General features: G+C 33.3%; 2 protein-coding genes across 4 annotated transcripts; both read right to left on the bottom strand.

Annotated features, from left to right (window-relative positions):
- Positions 1 to 1467: 1467 nt before the first annotated feature.
- Positions 1468 to 4399, bottom strand: LOC130625523 (macrophage metalloelastase-like). The gene is made up of 8 exons (XM_057440626.1): positions 4140 to 4399; positions 3938 to 4043; positions 3548 to 3666; positions 3031 to 3367; positions 2771 to 2893; positions 2276 to 2630; positions 1866 to 2198; positions 1468 to 1737 (listed from the first exon to the last, which is right to left on the bottom strand). Exons 1-8 carry the CDS (start codon positions 4233 to 4235, stop codon positions 1599 to 1601), a joined length of 1608 nt encoding a protein of 535 aa, XP_057296609.1. The 5' UTR covers positions 4236 to 4399; the 3' UTR covers positions 1468 to 1598.
- Positions 4400 to 11121: 6722 nt separating this feature from the next.
- On the bottom strand, positions 11122 to 21841 carry LOC130625530 (ras-related and estrogen-regulated growth inhibitor-like). 3 transcript variants are annotated; one of them, XM_057440632.1, is made up of 4 exons: positions 21684 to 21841; positions 14172 to 14321; positions 13617 to 13735; positions 11122 to 12231 (listed from the first exon to the last, which is right to left on the bottom strand). In XM_057440632.1, exons 2-4 carry the CDS (start codon positions 14230 to 14232, stop codon positions 11833 to 11835), a joined length of 579 nt encoding a protein of 192 aa, XP_057296615.1. In that variant the 5' UTR covers positions 14233 to 14321; positions 21684 to 21841; the 3' UTR covers positions 11122 to 11832. The 3 variants fall into 3 exon arrangements, with proteins under 3 accessions (XP_057296615.1, XP_057296617.1, XP_057296616.1); XM_057440634.1 differs by lacking the exon at positions 21684 to 21841 and adding an exon at positions 20793 to 20857; XM_057440633.1 differs by lacking the exon at positions 21684 to 21841 and adding an exon at positions 16808 to 18537.
- Between the last annotated feature and the right edge of the window lie 985 nt (positions 21842 to 22826).

Below are 22826 nucleotides of genomic sequence, written 5' to 3'. Positions count from 1 at the left end.
ATTTACCATTATATCCAATATAAATTAGAAAGAATAAATTAAACTTATGACAAAATCTGAAAGAATTAAAAAAGGTCCAAAAACTTGTTTCTCCCTCTTCCTCCCTAGGTATAATAAGGTTAACACATTTTTGTTGTTATAAACAATTTTATCGCAAACTGAGGGGTTCGATTCCCCTTGGAGGCGAGTTAATATGTGCGAGTGAATGTTACCATAGCCCCGGGTTCACCAAAGCCATGTTAGGATAATTGGGGAGATGGCACATTGTGTGGGTCGTTGGATGTTGCACGGATCGATTTGGTAGATCGGAGACTGTAATTGGGTCTGCGTAGCTTAAAATGACCATTAAGCACTCAAGACTTCCTACCTAAGTCATGGCTCCTCCTGGAAATAATAGACAGGGTACATCTTATTTTATTTGTGAGGCTAGCCATGTAAAATATGCACTTCTATTTATCTATTTATCTATTCTATTTATCTTTACCTATTTATCTAACGAAGTTTCCCATTCATTATAAATACAACTAAGCTCGGCCCGCACGATCGTATTCATGACTACGATCCAGTAATACCTACAACCTCCCTGACATAATATATTTGGGAAAAGGGTGAAATTTCAAAAGATCGCAACCACAAACCACTTAAATGACACGAATTACGAGCTTGTAAAAGGGCACTTATCAATGCTCACAACGGATTTAGGATGTTAGGGTATTTGGTTAGGTCCAAAACCTTAAAGGGTCTAATTTTTACTGATGTCAGTATGTCAGCACAAAATGAGGATGCGAATTATGGGAAGTGCAGATAGCGTATTTTTGACGTTGGATATTTGGCGTACACCTGTGCCAAAGAAGAACTTTTGCAGCCTACAGGATGCAGAGTACACACCAACTGATACTGTTTGTCTATTTCGAGAAAGAGCTGAAAAACGGCTAATTTCCCAAGTATTATTTCCAGATACTCATATGGGACATTCTTACTTATGCATGTGTTAACTGTGAATGGATTGGTTGTACTTATAAAGTAAATCAGAATACCAATCATTTGAATTGATACATTGGTACATTTATCATTCAGCTGGAGATATTTCAAATTGTAGTAGATACCCGAGAAAGTAGTGATATATGACTAGTCGCATGGCGTTCGTTTGGAATATTTGTGGAGATCTTTTCTATGTAAAACAAAGTATGCAATGAGAATAAAAGGCGAAAATTTTTTTGTTTATAAATTCTTCATAACAAAAGTAACATAAATATAAATACACAACATCTGATGTCCTGTAGAAATGTTAATAATAGTATACATAACCTCTCTAAAATTAAAACACTATTTTATCACTATTTTATTATTAAATTTTCAAATTGTAGTTTATTAAAGATAAAAAATAAAAAAGAAGGAAATCCAAGCTTTGCCAATTCTTACTCTTATTTTCATTATTTGCAAGTATCATTTGTCAACACTCGTATATTTTGTGCAAATTCCATTTTAACACCACTTAAATAAAAATTTATATATCTAACAGAACTTTGTCATATAGTACAATGCTCTTTTTTTCTACATCGAAAATATTATCTTCCTTTATCAACTATATTTTACAATTATGGGTGAACGCCTTCTTTTGCATGCGCCTCACCAATACTAAGACCACCAATTCCTCCCACTTCTGAGGATTTACCGCCACAATTTAACCATTGGCGTCCAACATGTTGAGGATATCCGGGTTTCACTCGTATAGCCCTAAAAATAAACAAAAATAGTCAACGATGCAATCACGGAGATTCAATTGGGGTATTATCACCGTATCACACACGTCGTGGTCGCGAGTTTAAATATGCAAAAGAATTTTGGAGTAAACGTTTACTTACTTGTCATCGAAGAGGTAGTATTGCGATCCTGAGATAAAGAAGGTTTTATCTTTATCGCTGTAAGCAGCATCAATTGATCTTGGTAGACCTTTCCAAGCATCAACAATTCTTTTTGGATAACCAGAGTCCATAGTCTTTCGTTTGCCATTGTAACGCCAATAATATTCTCCGGCAAAATAGTACGTACGTCCATTACCATTCCACGTCATTACGGCGTCAATCTTTTTCACCCACGTTGGTAAGTCTAATTGAAGAGGGTTTTTATCTCCAGGTATATTTCCATATATACTATGAGGACCAGATCGGTATCGGAAATGCTGGTAGATGTAATATCTATAATAAAAATTAAAAATTATAGGAGTTTCTGAAAGATAACTTAGGATTAATCTGCGCAGGTATAGAGAGCTTACTTTGTGCCGGAATAAAAGATTGTATAAGGTCGGTTTTCCAAAATATTTGTATCATAAGCTGCGTCAATTGATCCTGGAATTCTGATGCTGGGCAGATAACTTCTTGCTTCTACGGGACCATATCGAATTCCACCGGCAGCTCTAATAAAGTATAATTTTTCTTTTTTCGTTATACCTATTATCAGGCGTGCGTATGTATTGTAATAAACTGCAGTGATGGTGGAAGCAGGACACTTTTTGTAGTTTGGCACCACCTGTCCTTTAGTAGTTGTCGTTCTTGTTGTTCTCGGCGTCGTTTTTGTTGTCGTCGTTGTGGTTGTTGTTGTTGTTGTTGACTTTGGTTTACTACGTGAACCTAGAGGAAATTTTTTTGTTTAACAACAATGATATAATTATTTATCAAGTTCGTACATTAGAAATATTTTAATCTTTAAGTCTAGAGAATCAAAAGAAAAGGTGAATTTTAGTTGGTCTATGTTACACTATATCACATACCGTACAATGATTGAATTCCAAGAATGTCATCGTATTGAAGTTTAAAGCCTGGTTTATACTTTGTGTACCATGGATACATAACAGCTTCACGAACGTTTGAATGATCAAGTCCAATTGAGTGACCTAACAAGACCACATCAGTTAAAAATGTGTAGGGTATAAGTCAAATTATACACTTCGCTGCACAAGTAATATGAATGTAATGTTTATGAAGATTGACTTTGAAATGTAAATAAAATAAGAAAATTAAAAGAAAATACCTATTTCATGAGTTGCAACCCACAAAAGATTTCGACCACGTGGTGACTTGTAGGTATAATCTTCATCATCGTCAAAGTGGACATCACCACTTAAGCCTACGTTGTTGTGTGGATAAAACGCATGAGCTAAAGTACCACCTCGACCATCAAATGCGTATGGATCATTATGATATCGGGTAACAAATTTAACCCAAATGTCTGGATTGTTTCCATTAACCTCTTTAAAATCCAGATTAGTGATATCGCTCCAATAGGTGAAAGCTTTCTTCATCACCTTTCTAATTGTTTCTCTGTCCAATGTTCGGCCTCGTCCCTCTAATCTCCATGTGAGAAAATTCTATGGTAAATAAAATATCGAAAATGTAACAAATCTTATTTAAAAAATATATCTAGATTTATTTTGGGATGATGAACTTAGTTGCATGCTCAGTGCTGTCTGCAAATAAAGTCCTGATCACAGTTCTAATCTTAGGATGGAGACATTTTAAATGCTTAAAACATAGTAAAAAGCTGGTACCTTTCTCCAATAAGATCCCTGATGTACGTATCGTCTGCTACGTTGAATCTTAATCTTTGGATCCCCTAATCCGCATCTAGGTATGGTCATCTGCTTCAAAGTGGCAGCATCAAGAGTACCTGAAGACAAAGAAGCCATATGTTGCATGTTAAATAAAGAGGGGTTTTTGTAAGAATAGAACGTATTATGAATTGATTTGTTTACACGCTTTGGGAGACCGTATGTTGGAGTGATTGTGAATTTCGAAACTGACGATCCTCAATCATTTAGTGTAGGGAGGGAGGTCAATAATATCTAAACGTCGCTTTCATGTTTGGCGTAAACTTTTTGATTTGTGAGTCATTTTTTTTATCGCCACAAACGTGCGAATTTACTGAGTTCATTGCTTACCGGTTTGTTTCAAGTTTGCAAAATATTGCAATCGCGCAATGCTGTCTTTTAGTTCTTCTTCTCCGACGGAAAATTTGTCAAGGTAACCATACCTCAGAAGGTATTTCTAAAAATATTAAAATATTATTGAATTAAGAATATCACGCAGTTTCATTCAAAATAATTAAGATAGATTAAGCCACGACTGGAATTCCGTTCTTACCTTGGCGTTGTCAACTTGATCACGTGACATTCCAACGCTTTTCGAATGTAGAGCGCCAACAAAGCACAACATGGCGAATACAACAATATAACTCATCTTCGTATCTTCTCCAATTCAATGGACACTTCCAATACTGTTTTTCTTATTTCAAGCGTCTCTTATATTTAAAAATTCTGAATATATTCTCCTCCACAGAGTTTCTTTCTTGATTTCAGCTGATGATTTGTATTTTGTATAATTTTTTTTTCTTTTTTCTCTCTATAAAATACAAGATAAATTATTATTCAATCATACACTTAAGACTCATAATATTATGACGTAACAGTTTGAAATATTTCGCACAGTTAAAACAATTATAAGAATTTAGAATAAGATATTCTACCAAAGTTTAGTAACGCCGAAAAAAACAAGTAAAAAATTCAATAATGTGACGCATAGAAAATGATTGAATTTTCTGACGAAGTACACAAAGTGATGAGGTTTATAATCAAGATTAATGTTATTTAATCATGCTAAAAAGTGAAAAATATAAGTATTTCCGTTATTTTTTGAATTTCATCGTTAAATTTCTTCAATTCTTATTGGCAGTGTTGTAAACGATGCTTTTGCAAAGAGGTTTTATAAATGCATTTGAAGATATAAAAGCTGTACAAGAAAAGTTACTACCTAAGTGGTTATTCGTTTGCGTTTCTAATATCACAAAGTTTGTAAATAATTATTCTTTACGTCGTGATATTTTAACCGTTTCAGAACAACATCGTTTTTTTCATGTCAACAACGACATGCTTTATTTTAATCACCTTAATTCCAAAAAGCAAATTCATTAAAAAAAATTGCCTGCTAAAACTCAAACGATTTAAAGTTATACTCAGCTATCTCGATACCTTTCTTCTTCTCTTGAATTATGTTCGACAAACCGACAGCGACGCCTATTTAAGCATAAAAATATTGACGTCATATCGGCGGTACGTTAAAGATAACTTCTCGGACCATGTTAGGATAAATCAGAAGTCTCTTTCCGGATTTGCGTTATGCGTCAATGCACACGGCAAATGTTTTGTTTGGACTGAATAAAGGCCTAGCGTGATGGCTCCTACGCATGATCTCAGTTTCGATAATACGCACTCTTCATCGTAGTGCTTCAAAAACAAAAAAAGTAAGAAAACCAAACATAAAACTGAAAGCCGCGATGAGATGTGATAATATTTTGAATACCTTTGTATACTCACGATGACTCATAAAACAATGCGTTATAACTTTTACTTACTTAAGTCGATATTTCTTTGACGTCATCGAAATAGTAATCTGTCAAACAGAAGGAATATTTTGTAGCTATCGAATTTCATTCCACTTCCGTGACAAAATGAACATCGTTTGCTTTTCTTTCTGCGTACGTGTTTTTGAAAACATTGTATAACTACACTATCTATATTATAATACCCTTATACGTCTGTCTGTCACGCAAAATGGTAGCCGCCGACTAGTATATTAACTTAGTGTTTGAAGTGAATTATTGTCTGAAAAATTTCAAACATTTAAAGTTTTGAACCCTTTTTAAAAAAGTCTCTCATTGTTTTTTTCTCCAGGCAGGGATTATTGATTCGAAATTCCGCGCATATATCTTATTTTAAATACAATTACGAAAAGTGTTTCTTCTTTTTTAGCTTTCTCTTTTTGGTTGAGGTACAATTAACCCACGAAACTCGAACACCGCACAACTCGAATACCGCACAACTCAGACACCGCATAACTCCAACACCGCATGTGCCTTCATTTTTACTGTACATAAAGCGCATGAAGAAGAAAAGGAATGAAGCAAAGGAATATGAACAGCTTTAAACGTCAATATTCAGTTAGGTCAAGCCCGGGAGGTTTGGCGTAAGAACGGGAAGTGAGAAAATTTAAGTTAAATGCGAGATTAAAAAGCAAAGAGGTTAGAAAAAATGCACCTATTTTTCAACCGAACATGTTTACAAATCAAGCTCGTGAACACGATTGTTTTTATTATCTGTTAAGTATTTATTTCTTGTTGAATTCATCACGACCATAATGACTGAACAGTTTTTATGTAAGGTTATTATAATTTTTTTAAAGGTTAATCAAATTATGCAATCACATTCTCCCTTCTAATAATTGTTAGGTAACTTTTCATTTAGTTACCGCATTCCCTCTAATACCTCTAGCCTCTAATAATTCGTCATATTTTGAACTTGCAACATTGAAAAAGGTCTGAACTAACAATTTTTGTCGAACAGAGGAAAAGCTAAAAAAAATTAGTTTTTTTTGTATCTGATTACAATTTGCTTATGTAAATATTAACAGGAATATTACTGTATTCAAACGCCGGAGGAAATCTGATAGAGATTTCGTAGAAGGGAGTAATTAGCAAAGTATATTTTGCTCGCTCTAACCATTTTTAGTCAACATCTTGTTGCCACGCAACAGTTGAACCAAATAATTGATTTATGACGTCAGTAGCTTAGATATAAGACCATTTTTGCAGTCATGTCTTTTTACGTGCATTCGTAACACGTTGCTGAGCGGGTAAAAATTTAATTTTGTAAATATAGATCACAGATCTGGAAAAACAAGCTGTAAAACCAGTACGTCATCCCTCAGTAACCACACGTGAACAGCTCATTCATTTCTCTATGTTAGCTGAGTGTGCAATTTTCTAAACTCAATCAACACACGCCACACAAGCGCCATATACACGTCATATTAGTAAAAGATTCACTTAAAGCCACAGCGATAGAGTTACTGAGGTTACGTCACTTTAACAGCGTCATGAAAGTTGTTGTTTTTGGAATGATAACTGAAGTAGGAAGATAAAAATAAATTTCCACGGAAGTTGTTCGCAGAGAATGTTTACAGTGAAAGTGTTTTCATTTAAATTTCTCAGTTTTCATAGGAAGGCGATTTTCGCTAAAACCATCTGAAACAAAAAAAATATTTCTGTCATGTTGATTTTTATAACAAAAATTGTTATGTTTAATCCTTGCTGTGTGAAAAATTATCAGATTTAAACAACCTCCCTTTGTTTCACAAAAAACGTTAGATAGAGAGATAGATGTGTATATTTTACATGGCTATCCTCACAAATATCGAGGGTTTCCTCCTGTTTTTTATTTCAACGAGATACCATGGATTACATTGGCAATCCTAGAGCATTTAATGATCATTTTGAGCTACGCAGACCCAATGAGTGTTTGCGCTCTACCAGACAAATCTCTGCAACATCCAACGGCCCACACAGTATCCCATCTCCCATATTTCCCTCAGATCGCTTGGGTTGACCTGGGGCTATGGTACGTTCACTTGCCTATACTTAATCGGCGCCGAAAGTTACGAACAAAAAATGCTTGAAATGAAAATTTACATAATGCGACATTTATCTGGCAAAAATGCGAAAAATCTTTAAAAAAAAATCGAGAAACAACACAAGCAACAACATTAGCAACACAAAATTTTAGTTAAGCATGGCTGCCGTGGCTGTTGCTTATTTAAGGACTAAAAGTTGGGGAAGACAAAATTCAAGCATTAAGTTAGGCTGACCATATTAAATCACATTTGATGTTATATAACGTTTGGCACAAGGAAATTCTCGGGAAATAAAATTCATGTTTGTTTTTTCTTTTTAATATTTACTCGCTTGAAGCTAACTGTTGTTCACAAGTTGTTTCGGCCTCACGTCTACTTATAAGATGTTGCTTAAAAAGTGTTGATAGAAAAAATAAAGAGATTTTTGAGTCGAAGACAGTTTTGACCGTTGTGACGATGACTGACGTAAAGTGCACTCATGGTATTTTGAATGTCCACTTGAAGCTAATTCCTTAACTACCGCATTTGATAAACACTGATATAGTATAGAACGAAAAATGATAAAAGGAATGCTTTCTTTCTTTATTTTTACTATGAGAAAGATGTGACAGAAGTCTCAACTCCCATTGGCGTCATCGCGTGCAATTATTTGTGGCAAAACATCCCACATCAGGAACTAAATAAACATATTTACAAAGCCATTTTCGTTCCGCGGAATATGCATACCAAAATACCGATTGACATGAAAAAGAGATTAGTTATGAGCAAATTTGTAGTTTTCAGCGATGTTGCGCGGAAATCAGAAGTCTCAACTCCTTTTAAATCAATAAAACAAAGTTTTTAGACCGTAAAACAATTCTATTTTTTAAAGCCTTGGTTTAGTGTAGTTATTGTACGTCATAACATGAACAAAAAGGAAAATAAAATTCCTCCCGATGTCGGTATTTTTGGCATGACGTAATTGCGTGTAACTTTTTCGTGTCAAAACGTACATGAGAAACTAAATTGAAAGAATCCTGTCATAAACCATATTTTCAGAAAAGTACCCAGCCCTCACAAATTGTTCGAATTCAGTAAAATAAGCTTAAACAGATTGCTGGCGGATGTGTATGCCATTCTGGTATGTTGAAGTTTCTATAAACATTTATCAAGATTCTTATACTTGTTTGTTTCCTATGATTAAATTTTGTATTTATATACTTTTTGCAGTACTGACTTACTTGCTATTCATTTGGTGTGCTTTGTTGACCTTTAAAATAGTTGGTAGTTCTGTGGCAGAGCGTTTGTTTTCCCGGTTATGTATTACCAGATCTGTGAGCACGTACAAAAAAGCATTGGCAGATAGACCGCTTTCCGTAGTACACTAATTCTGGAAAGTCATGTTTAGATCTGATAAAAATCTTCCCAAATCAATGCATGCATATGTCCACATTACAACAGATTAGAAGATAGATAGAAAGAGTGCAAATGTATTTACTTGAGTAGATAGAAAACCGTAACGTTTTATGGAGATTGTTAAGTGTGGATTTTTCACATTTGTGCAAACAGAACATAGGATAACTACAATCTTGGTCCAAACACATGATCACACAACCAGTTCCAAAGTTTGCCATAACAAGTTATTGAATAGGATATTTCTATATCAAAGCACGCCTTTTGAACTTGTCAGTGTAATGTCACCGTTATATCTAACGTGTTCTTGGCTGATATCGATATATAATTACTTATAATTGGCTCAATTTACGGTCCCTTCCCTTCGATTTAGTGGGACGTGAATGTAATGATTTCCCAGAAAAAAGCAAAAAAATAAATGAAACTAAATAATTGAAATTCGAATGATAAAATTTTCCTGGACGAAGATTTAACTTAGAGAACATATTAAATTAGTTGAAAACAAGGTTTCTAAAAGCTTAAGAATCTTATATAAAGCCAGTTTCGCTTTGAATAAAAACTGCTTTAGGAGCATATATTTTTCCTTTACACACTGCTAAATTAAGCAAACCTTCCTGTTTTTCCCTTCATCAACAACGGAATTGTTGCCACTAATACAGTCACTGCAAATTTGTCCTCTTTATTTGTATTATTATATTTTTCGGTATTTATGGGACCCCATTACAAAAGAGTCTACTTCTTATTCCTTTTCAAAAATTATTGGGATTTCTGAAGCTTCTGTTTTTATGTACGATAACTGCCTGTGTAAAGCGCTGTATCGATTTTATTCTTTCTGTTCTGTTCCATTGTTTGTTAACATCATGCCGCAAATTTCAAATATTTAATTCTGCCTGCTTTACAGTTTGTACGTTAATAAAGTTATCCTGCAAATGGGACAAAATTGGAGCGCAATAAAAAGACAGCCTTATTAAATTAATTATTTAAGATTTAATAATGGCTGATCTTTTTCAAAGTAGCTCAAAGTGTTTCCATAAAATCCCTCAAAGAACCTTGTGGCACAGAGTGTTGCTGTTGTTGGGGTACAGCAATGCCAGCATTCAGGAATACCTGAAGATTGTGTTTTTTTTGTAGCCTGTGTGTAGTTTTATTTCTTTTGTATGTTCGTAGCCTTGAGCTTTTCGTTAAATGTTACACTTGATTAACTTTATGTTACTTATTACTATTATAATGAACGGATGCTGTTTTGATGTTGTACTGTGAAATACAAAGCCTGAGGTCAAAAGTACAGACCAAGCTTGCGAGGTCCGTGCCCTTGACCAAGGGTATTGTATTTTACAGTGCAACATCAAAACCGGCCAATATCCGTTTTATTACCTGACTATATATTTTCCAAAAATAAATTATCCTTTGTGAACATAAAAAACAAAGCTACATTTAAGTTGCTATTTCCAAGCCACTAAGGAAGAAAGAACCCATGTTCGATTTTAATGCTTTTGTAAGTTCGCAAAACAAATTCGAATCATTGTTTATGTGTACTCAAATGAAAATGTGGTTTTAGGTGAGCTACTTTTATATTTTTTGTGTGCTATAAAAATGTTTTTTATATTTGTTTACGTTTTTATATTACCATTTAATAATGGCTTTCCAAACCGGTTAGTATAGCCCTGTTTTAGTAAGCCGTAAACCAATCAAAACATGGTTTTTTTTCATACGAACTGGTTTTTTGTATCAGTCAGCTAATAATGTATGTTATTGCTGTCTTTTTCCTCTGATTTCATGTGTATTAACGACCTAGTTGTTACTTTTGGAGTTCTTTTGTCTTCTATAAAATGGGCTTTGTGTATTTGAAATTTGTAGCATGTTGTGGATTCATGTTTGATGTTGTCTGGTGGTTGTTTTGTCAAAATGGTTTAGTGTTAGTATCTGTTTATTCTTAGTCTCAAATACTGTCCCACTTGCTTCCCATCTTGTTTCTTATGCGGGTTTTTTTTGGCAACTTTATTAGGTATTGTCTTCAGTAGGAGTGTGTTTTATGTGCGCTTGTTTTTATTATTTTCCCTTTGGCATTTATACTAAGTAAGGTTTTGTATTTTTATTTAATGTTATATGGACTAACATGTTGCATCGTATGTTATATCAAATAGTTCATTCTTGTTTGAACCAATTTTAGCGTCCATAAAGATTTTTTGTGGCACGGACTCTTAGCGGACAAAAAATTATTTTGTGCCAGCAAGAAGAAACATTTTAGGCGAGAAAAAACAACTATAGATTTCTTAATCCTAAAATCTACTAAGTTAACTACTCTAATAACAGAAAAGTAACTATATTTTACAACTAAGTATTCATATATCTTCCTAGCAACAATTTTACAGAATTCCCATGGCTGTATGGTGTGAAAATTAGTAGGTTTTGGTTGTAGTTACCAGTACACATCAGAAATGAGATCTTTGATTTAAGATAACTAAAAAAGATTTACGTACTAAGTAGTAACAGCACTTTATAACCTTTGTTTAAACTTCTTTAAACTAAAGAAATATCTGTCATATTTTTTCATGCTTTGAGTCCCTTTTCCGTAACATACTACCAACTTCGAACGAAAAAGTTTGTTATGATGAGGTGGCGCCAAATTTAAATAATTATAACATTCAACGACAAATTGAACGCGCAATATGGTGGCTTCATCTATATTTACGAATCTTTATTTTCTTTCCCAAGGGTTGAAAAGAAACAAATGATTGAAAAGCGTATTTGTATTTAAGCGCTTTTTAGCGCTCTTTAATCTTATATTTACAATATATACATATATGCACTAACGCTTTACTTAAGAGACACTTCACAGAAGTATTATAACATCACACAACATCAAGAAACTGTTGTGCATTGAAGTTTAGTCGTCCAGGGAATTTCTAGAAATATTTGTTTGTTTGTTGTTGTTTTTTGCCGTCTTTTCATCTTTTTTTAAATTTGCAGAATAGATTCTCTACAACATATTTCCAGTTGAATCTCTTCTTTTCGATAAGAATCCTCTAAATGTATCTCTAATATGGCTGCGTATTCCAACTTCGCTTTGTGTTCGCTTTCGTGGATTTACTCTTTTTGCAATATTAATGAATATATCTTTGACTTCATATTTAGGTATGTATGATGATGTTTCATGAAATGTGCAACCGTTGCTTAACGCAAAGTCCTCAGCTTCTGTTGTCGATACTACTCTATGCTTTTGTTTATCGCATTTTGTACCAATCACAACAATGTTTACATTTTGAAGGTTCACTCGTCGAACTTTATCGACAAGAGCTTGCAACGATCGAAAACTTTCTCGATCTGTGATTGAATACACTAACACGATTCCATTTGCGTAACTAAGCAACGCATCATTCTAAAAAAATGGTTGTATTAGCGCTCAATTCAAATTAGAAGCGGTACGGGATATAACACTTACATAGGTCAGGCAAAACATGTGTTGCAAAATTTCGTCAACGCATCCCTGAATGCGGTTTTCCTACAAAGCCTTTATCTTAACCAAAATGTGTTTTTTATTATTTGTGGTAACTTTAGAGAGCTTTTTTTTCCCTGTAGATATTACGAAACATTTCATATCGTTGCTTTTTCTTAGGCGCCAATCTTCTCCACAAAACTATATTTTATTTTAAATGACAGCGTGACAAATTACCTCGTATTGATACTTTTATTAAAAAGCTACAAAACTTTAATTTGTTTTCTATAGACCTCATTAAGGAAACTGTTGTAATTTGAACTCTTTAATCTAATTGCGCCAGTACGAAATTCCCACGTTTTTTATAATGTAATCAAATTATAAAGACACAGAGACGAAATGACAAATAATATTAATTCGACGAAGAATTACAGGAAAAATATTCTGAACATAAATAGAATGTGGCATTAAAGAATTCAGAGCAATTGTGTTATATATGCGATTCTTTTGAGAAATCTTCCTTATAAGATAACAGTATAATATATGCTGACACACTAAAAAGACCTTATTCATTATTATCATTAGTGTCAAGTTTTAAATAGACCAACGTTGTGAAACCTCTCACATGACATACTTGTTTTTTAAACGAAACCTAAACATTTTTCTTTTGGTATTTTGTCAATTTGAGCCTCAAATTGCTCCTGAAAAATTTCTTAAAAGATTAAGTTTTTTAAGGTGTGGCGCCGTAGATTAGTGGTTATAGCTTTCGTACTCTGTGCGGGAGACCGGGGTTCGATTCCTCTTGACGGCGATTCAACATGGGCGAGTGAATGTTACCATAGCCCCGGGTTAACCCAAGCCATGTGAGGGAAATTGGGGAGATGGCACACTGTGTGGGCCGTTGGATGTTGCCGGGAGTTGTCTAGTAGAGCGTGGGCCCTACTAATTGGGTCTGCGTAGCTCAAAATGAGCATTAAATACTCTAGGACTCTCCATCTAAGCCATGGCCCCTCCTGGAAATAATAGACAGGGTATATCCCTCGATATTTGTGAGGCTAGCCATGTAAAATATGCACATCTATCTATCTATCTAAGGTATGGAGTATGGTTTTGGCATTTGTAATATTTTAAATGTATATTTGTTCTCAAACAAAGTTTCCTAAAAGTTTCTTAAATTTTTTGCGCATAACGTTTCTTATAGACTGGTTTCTTATAAACAAAACACATAAATCGCAAACGGGAGATAGTTTGCAGTTATAAGTAAAAGCGTAGATGTAAAAAAAAATTGTACAAGAGAGAAGAAACAATAACAAAAAGAATTGTTTTACCTTTCCAGAAGAATCAACAATATCCATAGATACACCACCGTGAGTAAAGTGATAAGCAGTGTCCGATCCAGATATATAGTGTTGAAAAAATTGACCAGTTAAGCATCTTATAACGAGAGCTGAAATAGAAACATTTCAATGTTATTCACTTTTCATGACCGATAACATTTTACTGACTACTTAAAAAAAAGCCAAATTTAATAGAAAAGAAGGCCTTCCAAACAACAACAACAACAAATAACAATTCGAGTTTATCAGAGCTGAATTTTTGATATCACACCTTTCCATTGCGTTTTGTTAATGCATTTGCTACTAGATGGCTTATTCACTTTACTCAATCCCATTTTGATAGTAAACAAATGCTAAAGCTTTCCCAAACCAGATTAAAGCATTGAAAAAAGTTATTTTATTGCTACAGATATCATTTTGCCATCATAACAAATGCAGGTGAACATTTTGTGAGCATTTTTACTGAAAACTGAAGGCAGAGACGTAAGGTGTAAGGAAATAGTCTTGAAGAACACCACCAACAAAAAAAACACAATAAATCCTTACCTGTTTTTCCAACACCTGTTGCACCTAACACTATAATTTTCGTTGAACTTGACTGATGCATCTTGCCTTTGCCAACTTAGGATTTCTCTTTGCAGAGTATTTTTACTGAATGTTTCACTTCCTACAACTTGCTATTCGTATTGCTTTTAACTAAATAAAAAAAAGTTTGTCAAAATCAATTTATACTTTTCCTGCATAGTGACATTAACTGTCAAAAAGCAATTCGTTGAAAGAGGGTAAAAACAATAGCTAATCTAATTAGGAAGATTGGTAATATAGCGCAAACCAATTAACAAGGTAGTTAATATAATTAATTTGTGCCATGTGATGCTCTCTATCTTTTTTCAGCTGTTACATAACGGTTAATATTGTTTTTGCGATACTTATGATAATGATAAAAATAAAAAGGACAATAATAAAAAAATGATATGAAATAAAAAAAGGTCCTGGTAACACTTCTTAGATCATGCTCTTAATAAGAACTTGTACCGACAGAAAAGAATTGGAGAAGCTAAAGTCTGAAGGACAAGAATGATTTTTTTTTTTTTGCAATTAAATTACTATTTGTAACATTTTGGTGAAAAAAATCATTGGAGACCAAAACGATTGCTAAATTGAAAATCACAAGGAATGCACAACATTAGTCAATCAAATCCGCAAAAACTTTCGACTTTTAAAATTTATCCTCCCTTGGCAGGATTTACTTATTATCTAAGAAAAGTCATATTTCTTTAGCGTCAACAACCCTTATTATGTGGTTCTGGCTGGCACTGCCTCTAATGTGCACATTAGTGAGAATGTTAGGAAACCATTTATTGCTTTTCCAGAAAGAACATCTGTATAAGTTTTTTTTAATAGTAAATTGAAGTTATTTTTCGTAATAATATAGTTTAATGATTTTATTTTTTGGCAAGTGTTGCTTTGACAACGCTTTTTGACATCTGGTAGACACAATGCAGAAGAAGTGGTTAAAAATGATATCAAAACTAAAAAATGTTAATGAATAAAATTCACTTAATATTGAGTCAATAACAAATCTAAGTTATTTGTGGAATAAAATTCGTGTTTGGTTTTTGTCTTGTCGTGTGGTTTTACGATCCGTCGTGATATTTTTCGTCGTGGCGCATAGTTTTCATCACGGCGTGTTATTGTCGTCGTGCGATTTTACTTTTGTCGTCGTCGTTCGTCGTGGCATTTCATTCTTTGTTGCGTGGTTCAAGTTTCGTCGTATTACTCATCGCGGTGTATCATAATGGTAAAAGTTTTATATGTAATCACTATTTGTGCTGCATGGCACGAAACGAAGAGAAATTGAAAATAATTATAATCCTTGATATGACTTTTAAATTCGTGTGTTCTGCAGACATATTATTGGTTAAATGTTAATTGACTAGCTAGCACTATTCATTGTATTGAGCAGAGCAGAACCAGACACCATAGGAAAATGAAAGTGGAAATTTTAATTCATTATTGTTCGTGGTAGCTAGCCAGTTCAGGTTCATTGCATTATTTGACGCTGAACATGTTTGCAAAATACATTGTGTTGGAAAGGCATGTTTAGCTATTTCTTTTCGCATAGATTATTCTCTTCCGGCACTATTTTTCCCGGCTCTTCCGCTTAAAGCCCACACCCAATTCCACTTTTTCTGTATATCGTCTTTATTAAATAAAAATATTTAAAGTTATTTAATAATATTCTCTCTACTATATCTGAACTTGCTTTCATTTTTTTCTTTTAAAGTTTTCAGTATTTAACATTTTTGGCATCCTGTGGTTATCTCTTGAAATTAGTTCACAACCTTAGTTATTCTATGTAAAAGGGCAATTCGAAGAACATTACGAAGAGTTATAAGACTCGACGAAACGTTAAACGACAAAACAAAGAAGAATGATACGCTGCAACGAAAAGCACTACAATGCGTAAAAGCCACATCGTAAAAAATAATACGGCACGACGAAAAGCACTACGACAAGATGAAAACCATGCTACGAAGAACAACACAACGCGACGAAGAGCATATACAAATATTGTCTCACAAATAATTCCACACTCCAGGCGACAACCACCTCACCGTCACATTTCGCCGAAAACAAACACTAAACCTCATTCTAACAACATGAGAACAATGAATAATCACATTAAAGCACAGCTGCATGCAGTAATTGGAGTCATGTGACAGTTATAATCAGTACATCTACACGATGGTCGGTACTTTATCGCATGATACAAGCCACAAATACTTGACAACAGTTTATATATTTTGATTCATGACTCAATCGTACAGCAGCGATCAGATGGTTACACAAATCATGACTATAGCTAAACTAAGACCTTCACAAATTAACATTTTGGATTAAGTATATCCTTTATACTGTTTGAGGTGGGGAGAGTCTGCTAAAAAGCATTTAATTGTCAATATTTAGACACATTGATTAATCTTATAAATTAAGCACAGGACACATTTAAAAAGCAGTGTTTTAAATACTGAAAATGTTTTTATCCTGCATAAATATTCATTATAAATAAATAAATACATTCTTTTCACATCTACCTGACAAACACAAAAACAACTATTTTTTTTTTGTGAACATTGGTATTTCGCGCTCGCTAAAATTATACAGTTATTTATACTTACTTTTGCAATTTAGTTGTTTCTCCAAAACGTCCAACCTTTCTCCCTTATACACGCCATTCAAGTCGAAACTTATAATTTGAAGGAAGCGATATAATATGTCTTTCACCTCCATTGTTATGTTCTCTAGACTTGAGCAGAAATAGGACGTAGATTTAGGAAATATCCGTGATTATTTGTAATTGAGAGAGCTTTCTTTGTATTGCCGTTGTTAAGCTAGGGTGGTTAATAAATGTTGGATATTGTATGTTCAATTGACGTCAAATGTCCAGCCTTTTCATAGTAAGCGGATGCAAGAATTTTTTAAAACCTTTAACGACATATCGTTTGTCTGTAAAGATATCATTAAAATGCGACATAAAAACATCAACGGAATTAAACTTTGAACTCATCATAATGTAAATTCATGATATGCACTTTCTAAACTGGTAAATATAAACAAATTCTCCTGTCTGCAGGAAATCAAGAGAATTGTTTTGCTTGCATTTTAAAGAGAAAATCTTTTCATCATTGGGAGGTCTCGGTCCTTACTTCGCGGTGTCAATTTAAAGTTCTTGAAACCACAATACAAAATTGTGTCTGGTTATGGCGTAAGAATTTTACGAAAATTTGTTGTTGACTATCCACCACAACACGTTTGTCACAATGTCAACGGAACGAACAAGTTGCTACCACAGTTGAATTTCAAACATTATAACAGCAATGTGAGGGAAATGCAAAGCAAAACAACGACCTGAAAATGTAGCGGTTAGCTACGTCACTCACAATAACGGGCTTATCTTTTTAAATTTACTGAGGAATGAGTCAGATGGAAGTTCTGTTTATTTATCGTCGAATTTGAAACTAACGAGGTATCTATTTGAGTCACCTTTCTGGCAAACAAATCTGAATAAGAAATTAATGATACTCACAAGTTGGAAATAATTAATCACAATTTAATTAGTTTGAAATGATGAATAAATTGCAACATATTAACACTTCATGTTACTCACGTCCTAGCTTTTAAAAGTGTTAATCACGACTATTCAAGTCAATTATTTTATTTGAAGTTTTCTACGTTTTTCTAAATTAACTGAAGCTAGTGCGATATGTGAGACCTTTTTAGCAGTATACATTGTGACTTGCTTTTTCCCCTTCCGAGGACAAAGAAGACAAATAAACAGTCCAGTAAAGATATCATGCTTTATCAGGCCTTGATTGACTAAATAATAGACCTCTGCTTTCGTCATTTTCCTTATTGTTTTTGTAGCAGTAATTCTTCGATTTCCACACCTTTCCATTTTCCCCATAAAAATCAAATAATTTCAACTTTTCGCCTTCTCTACATTTTTCAACCATGATTTTGTTTAATTTTCAAAAGAATTGAGAATCATCTGAAATATTTCAAAATATGCACTGCAACAGATCGTATAAATTGGCGAAACAAAAAGTGATTAACTGCTACAATTTTTATTCGTGCAACAAAATAGAAAGAATCCATTCTGTCCCCTGCAACCTTTTTTATTTCAACGAAACAATTTTTTTGAGCTGGTTTACATGCACATAAAGTTCAACGCAATTAAAAGCTCCTCGTGTAGACGTACTTTTAAACACATACATAGCCACCGCAAATTGTAGATAAGAAGATAAGCTAATGTTTTAAGAACAGAATATTGTAACATGGTGGCTCTGTTACTGGTGCTTGCATTTGAAGGAGGAGGGGGAGCTTCAAAAAAATGCTTTTCAAACTTTTATTCTTTCTGTTAAATCAGAAAGAAAGAAGAATAATTGAATGATTTTAATCTTGATGAAGTTGAGAAACAATTACCGACATAAATTACTATGATTGCGAAAAAAAACAAAAACGATTTGCTACGATGGTGGAATGAGTTAAATAATGTCTCAAATTAAAAAGACCATTTGGAATGATTACAAACAAAAGTGACCACGTGAATAATATATTTCATCATATGATTTTTATTTTGTTTATATCAAGTCATAGTTTAACTGCTGTACAGGAAGGAAAATTAAAAATTAACAGTGATTATATCAAGATTAATCATCAAAATTAATTGAATGATATGACTTAACCAACAAAAACTTAACATCTATCTCTCTGAAATTAGCAGCATCGTGTTTGATTTCACTTCTAGATTTAAATAAAAGGTCAAAAAAATAAATTATCAACGCATTCAATTACCAATTATCATCTAAGAAAAACAACTTTAAGTTTGACCTTAAGACAACTGCCATTTATCTAACTATTTTTGCATTTTCCACCTAAAACAACTACCACTTTTTCCCACTGAATACAACTACCAATTAATTAACTATTTCCACTTCTTCCACTGAAAACATCTACATACTTGATGTTTTCTTTAATCGAAATTTTAAAGGTGTGTAATTAATAGCACGAACTTCTCTTTTTGTAGTGCCACATGCACATCTACACCCATCTGGTTTTAGAGCATGGTCACACTTTCCCTTAAATATACTCCTCCATGTCACAACTTACTTTTCTAGTAAAGAACAAAATAATTTTTCGTCATTGCTAAAAGCGATTTTTCAACAAAAACAAATGAAAATGGGTGAATATGTAGCTAGGTGCTATAGAATCTACAATTGCTTTTGGACACCATTATTCTTTCGGCGTTTCTTTTATCCAAACTTAATGACGTCATAAATGTTATAAACAGGATACTTAACAGCATGCCTCTTTTTCTTTTCTTTTTGCAAATTGGCATAATAAAAGCTGTGTCATTATGAACGGTTTACGTTGCCATAGAGATGAAGTTTTAACTATGATTTTACCGCAGGTGTAGACGTCTTATGCTAACACACGGAGTAAAAGTAAATGCTACTACACATGTGTAATTATCATATGGTTGGTGTAAAAGAAAAATCTATAAGGCCTAATATTGAACTTCACTTCAGGCGTAGTGAAGCTTCTTGTAGACACGACGACAATCCACTTTGGTATGAAATTTTATTTCACTTGTGGATGAGATGGGGAGCGAATCTTTTATGTGAACGTCACTTTATATGAATCCATAGTAAAGTTACATAGACCTAAAATTAATAGTAACCGATATCTTAGGACTGTTAGTAGACTATTTGTTGCACAAAAGATAGTGTGAAGGAATGATGATCGACAGAGTTTAAGTTAAGTCATAAAATGTTTAATCACCTTTGCTAATTTTTGCATAGATATTTAATACGTTACCAGACGATTTTGTTTTACAAACAGACAAAATGAATGTTTTTTATAAATATTGTATGTATTGTAGTTCGTTAAGAAATAGTAGTTTGGTATTTACTATTGAAAAAAAGGTAGGGGGATGGGATTCGCCACCGTCGTTCCGAGAGTTTTTTGCAAATCCCACAATAAAAAGGCGGACAACTTTTGGGACAAGAGTGGGGCGATCGTAGCATAGTGGGTAACATATCGAACAGACACACAGGCTGGAACACGGTTATTAATATAGGACATTAAAGATAAGAAATAACAAGTATTACCGCATAGTAATGCACTATTGCGAACGTAAATTTGTTTGATATTTGCTTGCTAACCTTAACAGTGTAATATTTGTTACGATTTCACTATTTGCATGATATATCTATAAGAAAGAACGTAGAAAACTATCCTCAATTTTTCTTTAATTGTTAATTAAATTTTCACGAGTAATTAAATCCACCTGATAATGTCACTCCCATCATAAAATTTATCACTAATTAGAATTAATCAGACTTTCTTATTAACTGGATTAATTGGAAACCACATTATATAGTAAACGACTTTCTAACAACAACAACAACAACAACAACAACAACAACAACAACAACAACAACAAAAACAACAAAATGAATCAGTGTCAATGAAATTGTAAACTTGTCATTCAGCTAAGTATTCTAATATGTAGCGTTAGTAAAGTAACCTTTTGTTATTATCTTTTGTCTATAGTTATTGTAGTTATTGGTAATAGACAAATATAAAAGGTATCAAAATTACCTGCAGGGAGCTCATAATGATACATAGAATTCTGCCGCAACAATAACAAAAAATGAGGTAATGCTATATATAGAAATGAATTCACATTAAATTATTCCTTTTTATATAAACTAAGCTAATTTGATTAACATGATTTTTAATCCGATGATTACTCATCATGAACGTGACAAACAAGATTTCACAAAGAAAAAGAATATGAACGCTTTCACATTTGCAATCAAAACACTTTAAGTAACCATCCATCCCTTTCTGTTTGAATGTAGTAAAGAAGCAATATTAAAATTGATGCTATAGGTCGCTGTTTTAATAGAAACCGACAGAACATTAAAAATGAAAAAAATAAATGAAAAACGTACGGACTCAGTTGCAGAACTTAGGTCCTGCAGCAGCGTGGAGAATTTCTTCAGCAGGAAAAGAAAAGGCTGACTAGAAAAAATATTTGAGACGAGTTTGTTCAGGTGATTCAAAAAGAAATAAAAAAACCATGTCGTGATAGCATTGCATAATATAGTATCAGGTTTCTGTGATCATGTAACAACCCAATATGACCTTTAGCATAAATGTGACAGTACGTAGAGAAGAGAGATATACATCTATTATGCTCTGAATGTTGTATGAGGTATAAAATGCGCAATTCATAAAATACTAGTCTTTCGTTATGGTATAACAATAACATGCTCACCAACAGAAGAAAGGAAGACAATGCTAAAAAAGGGCGTTCAAATATAATGATAAATCCTGAATACAATAGACGAACTAAAAAAAGAATCGATGTTAGAATTCTAACGTTAATAGCTAAAGAAAATGTAGCTAGGTCCATGCTCAAATAATAACAATAAACATTTGAAAACGCAATCATACCACGAAGGCTTAAAATTTAAATTAACATACTTTCAGTTTGTTATATTACACTCCTGTGATTCCTCATTTACAATGTATATAATACGCTATACATGCATCATCGTAATGTCTTGCTTGTTGTTCGCACCTCTATTGTATCCAATCAAGAACGAGTCAGTGTGAATATAATATCATTATAACAGATTCTGAGACGTCATCACGAATGGATTGAACAAAACATTTTCCTGTGTAAACAGAATTGATTTCTACTGACTCATGCATCAGATAATTAAGAAGAAATTGTATTTAATTGTCTGTATTGTTAACCCATGTCTTTTTTCAGCGACCATCCTACGTAAATGCTATTGCAGTGATAATTTAGCACAGAAATAAACCCTGTGTTAATCTGTTTGTGCATATGCTGAGATCAAACATGGTTATCCATAGTAGCATCGAGTTCTATTATTACTCTTTTTATATCTGGTAATTGATTCAACAACAATATAAGATTTATAACAAACAAGTTGTTGTTTACTTGCTTTTATCTAGGAATCTAATCTATCATATCTGCGTCAAAACAAGAGATATATTTCTTTTCGAAAGCTGCATATGACGCAAATATATTGGTAATGATATTTACAAATTATCAGCATACTTTAGAAATAGATTCCTTGCAGGAGCAAGTGCACAAAAGCGCAGCATACAAATATTTAAATTTCGAAACTTTCAAGCGTCAAAAATCTGAAAAATAGGCGACAAACTTATGACGAAATATTTTGTGCTCAAGCGCAAAACAGCGTTAAAACGTGCCAAGTGAAAGGAAAGACATAAGCCGTGATTACTAAGACGAAATCTAGTCTTTAGGCCGTATTCAGTGATTAGGTTGCCCATGTTGTAATTCTAGGCGTCACTATTTTGTGCATTTCCAGCACAAAGTAAAGACTTGGCATTCATTTTGAGCAGAATGCGGGCATTAATACAAGAGATAAAGAAATACCTAAAGAGGATTAATTTTCGCGGAAATTATTATTTAGCGTTCAGATTTCTCTAGCCGCAATTTCTAACACAACTACTTGTCTGGCCGCGTCTACTTTTCTGCCCGCTAAAAAAACGTTGTAGAACGGGCAAACGATATAGCGTGGAATTTAAATGGCTAAGCATTATCTCTTTACTAATAGCCGTATACTGTTCAAA

The sequence above is a fragment of the Hydractinia symbiolongicarpus genome, chromosome 14 (genome assembly GCF_029227915.1).
Source record: "Hydractinia symbiolongicarpus strain clone_291-10 chromosome 14, HSymV2.1, whole genome shotgun sequence".
NCBI lineage: Eukaryota > Metazoa > Cnidaria > Hydrozoa > Anthoathecata > Hydractiniidae > Hydractinia > Hydractinia symbiolongicarpus.
This window is presented reverse-complemented; position numbering and strand designations above follow the sequence as displayed.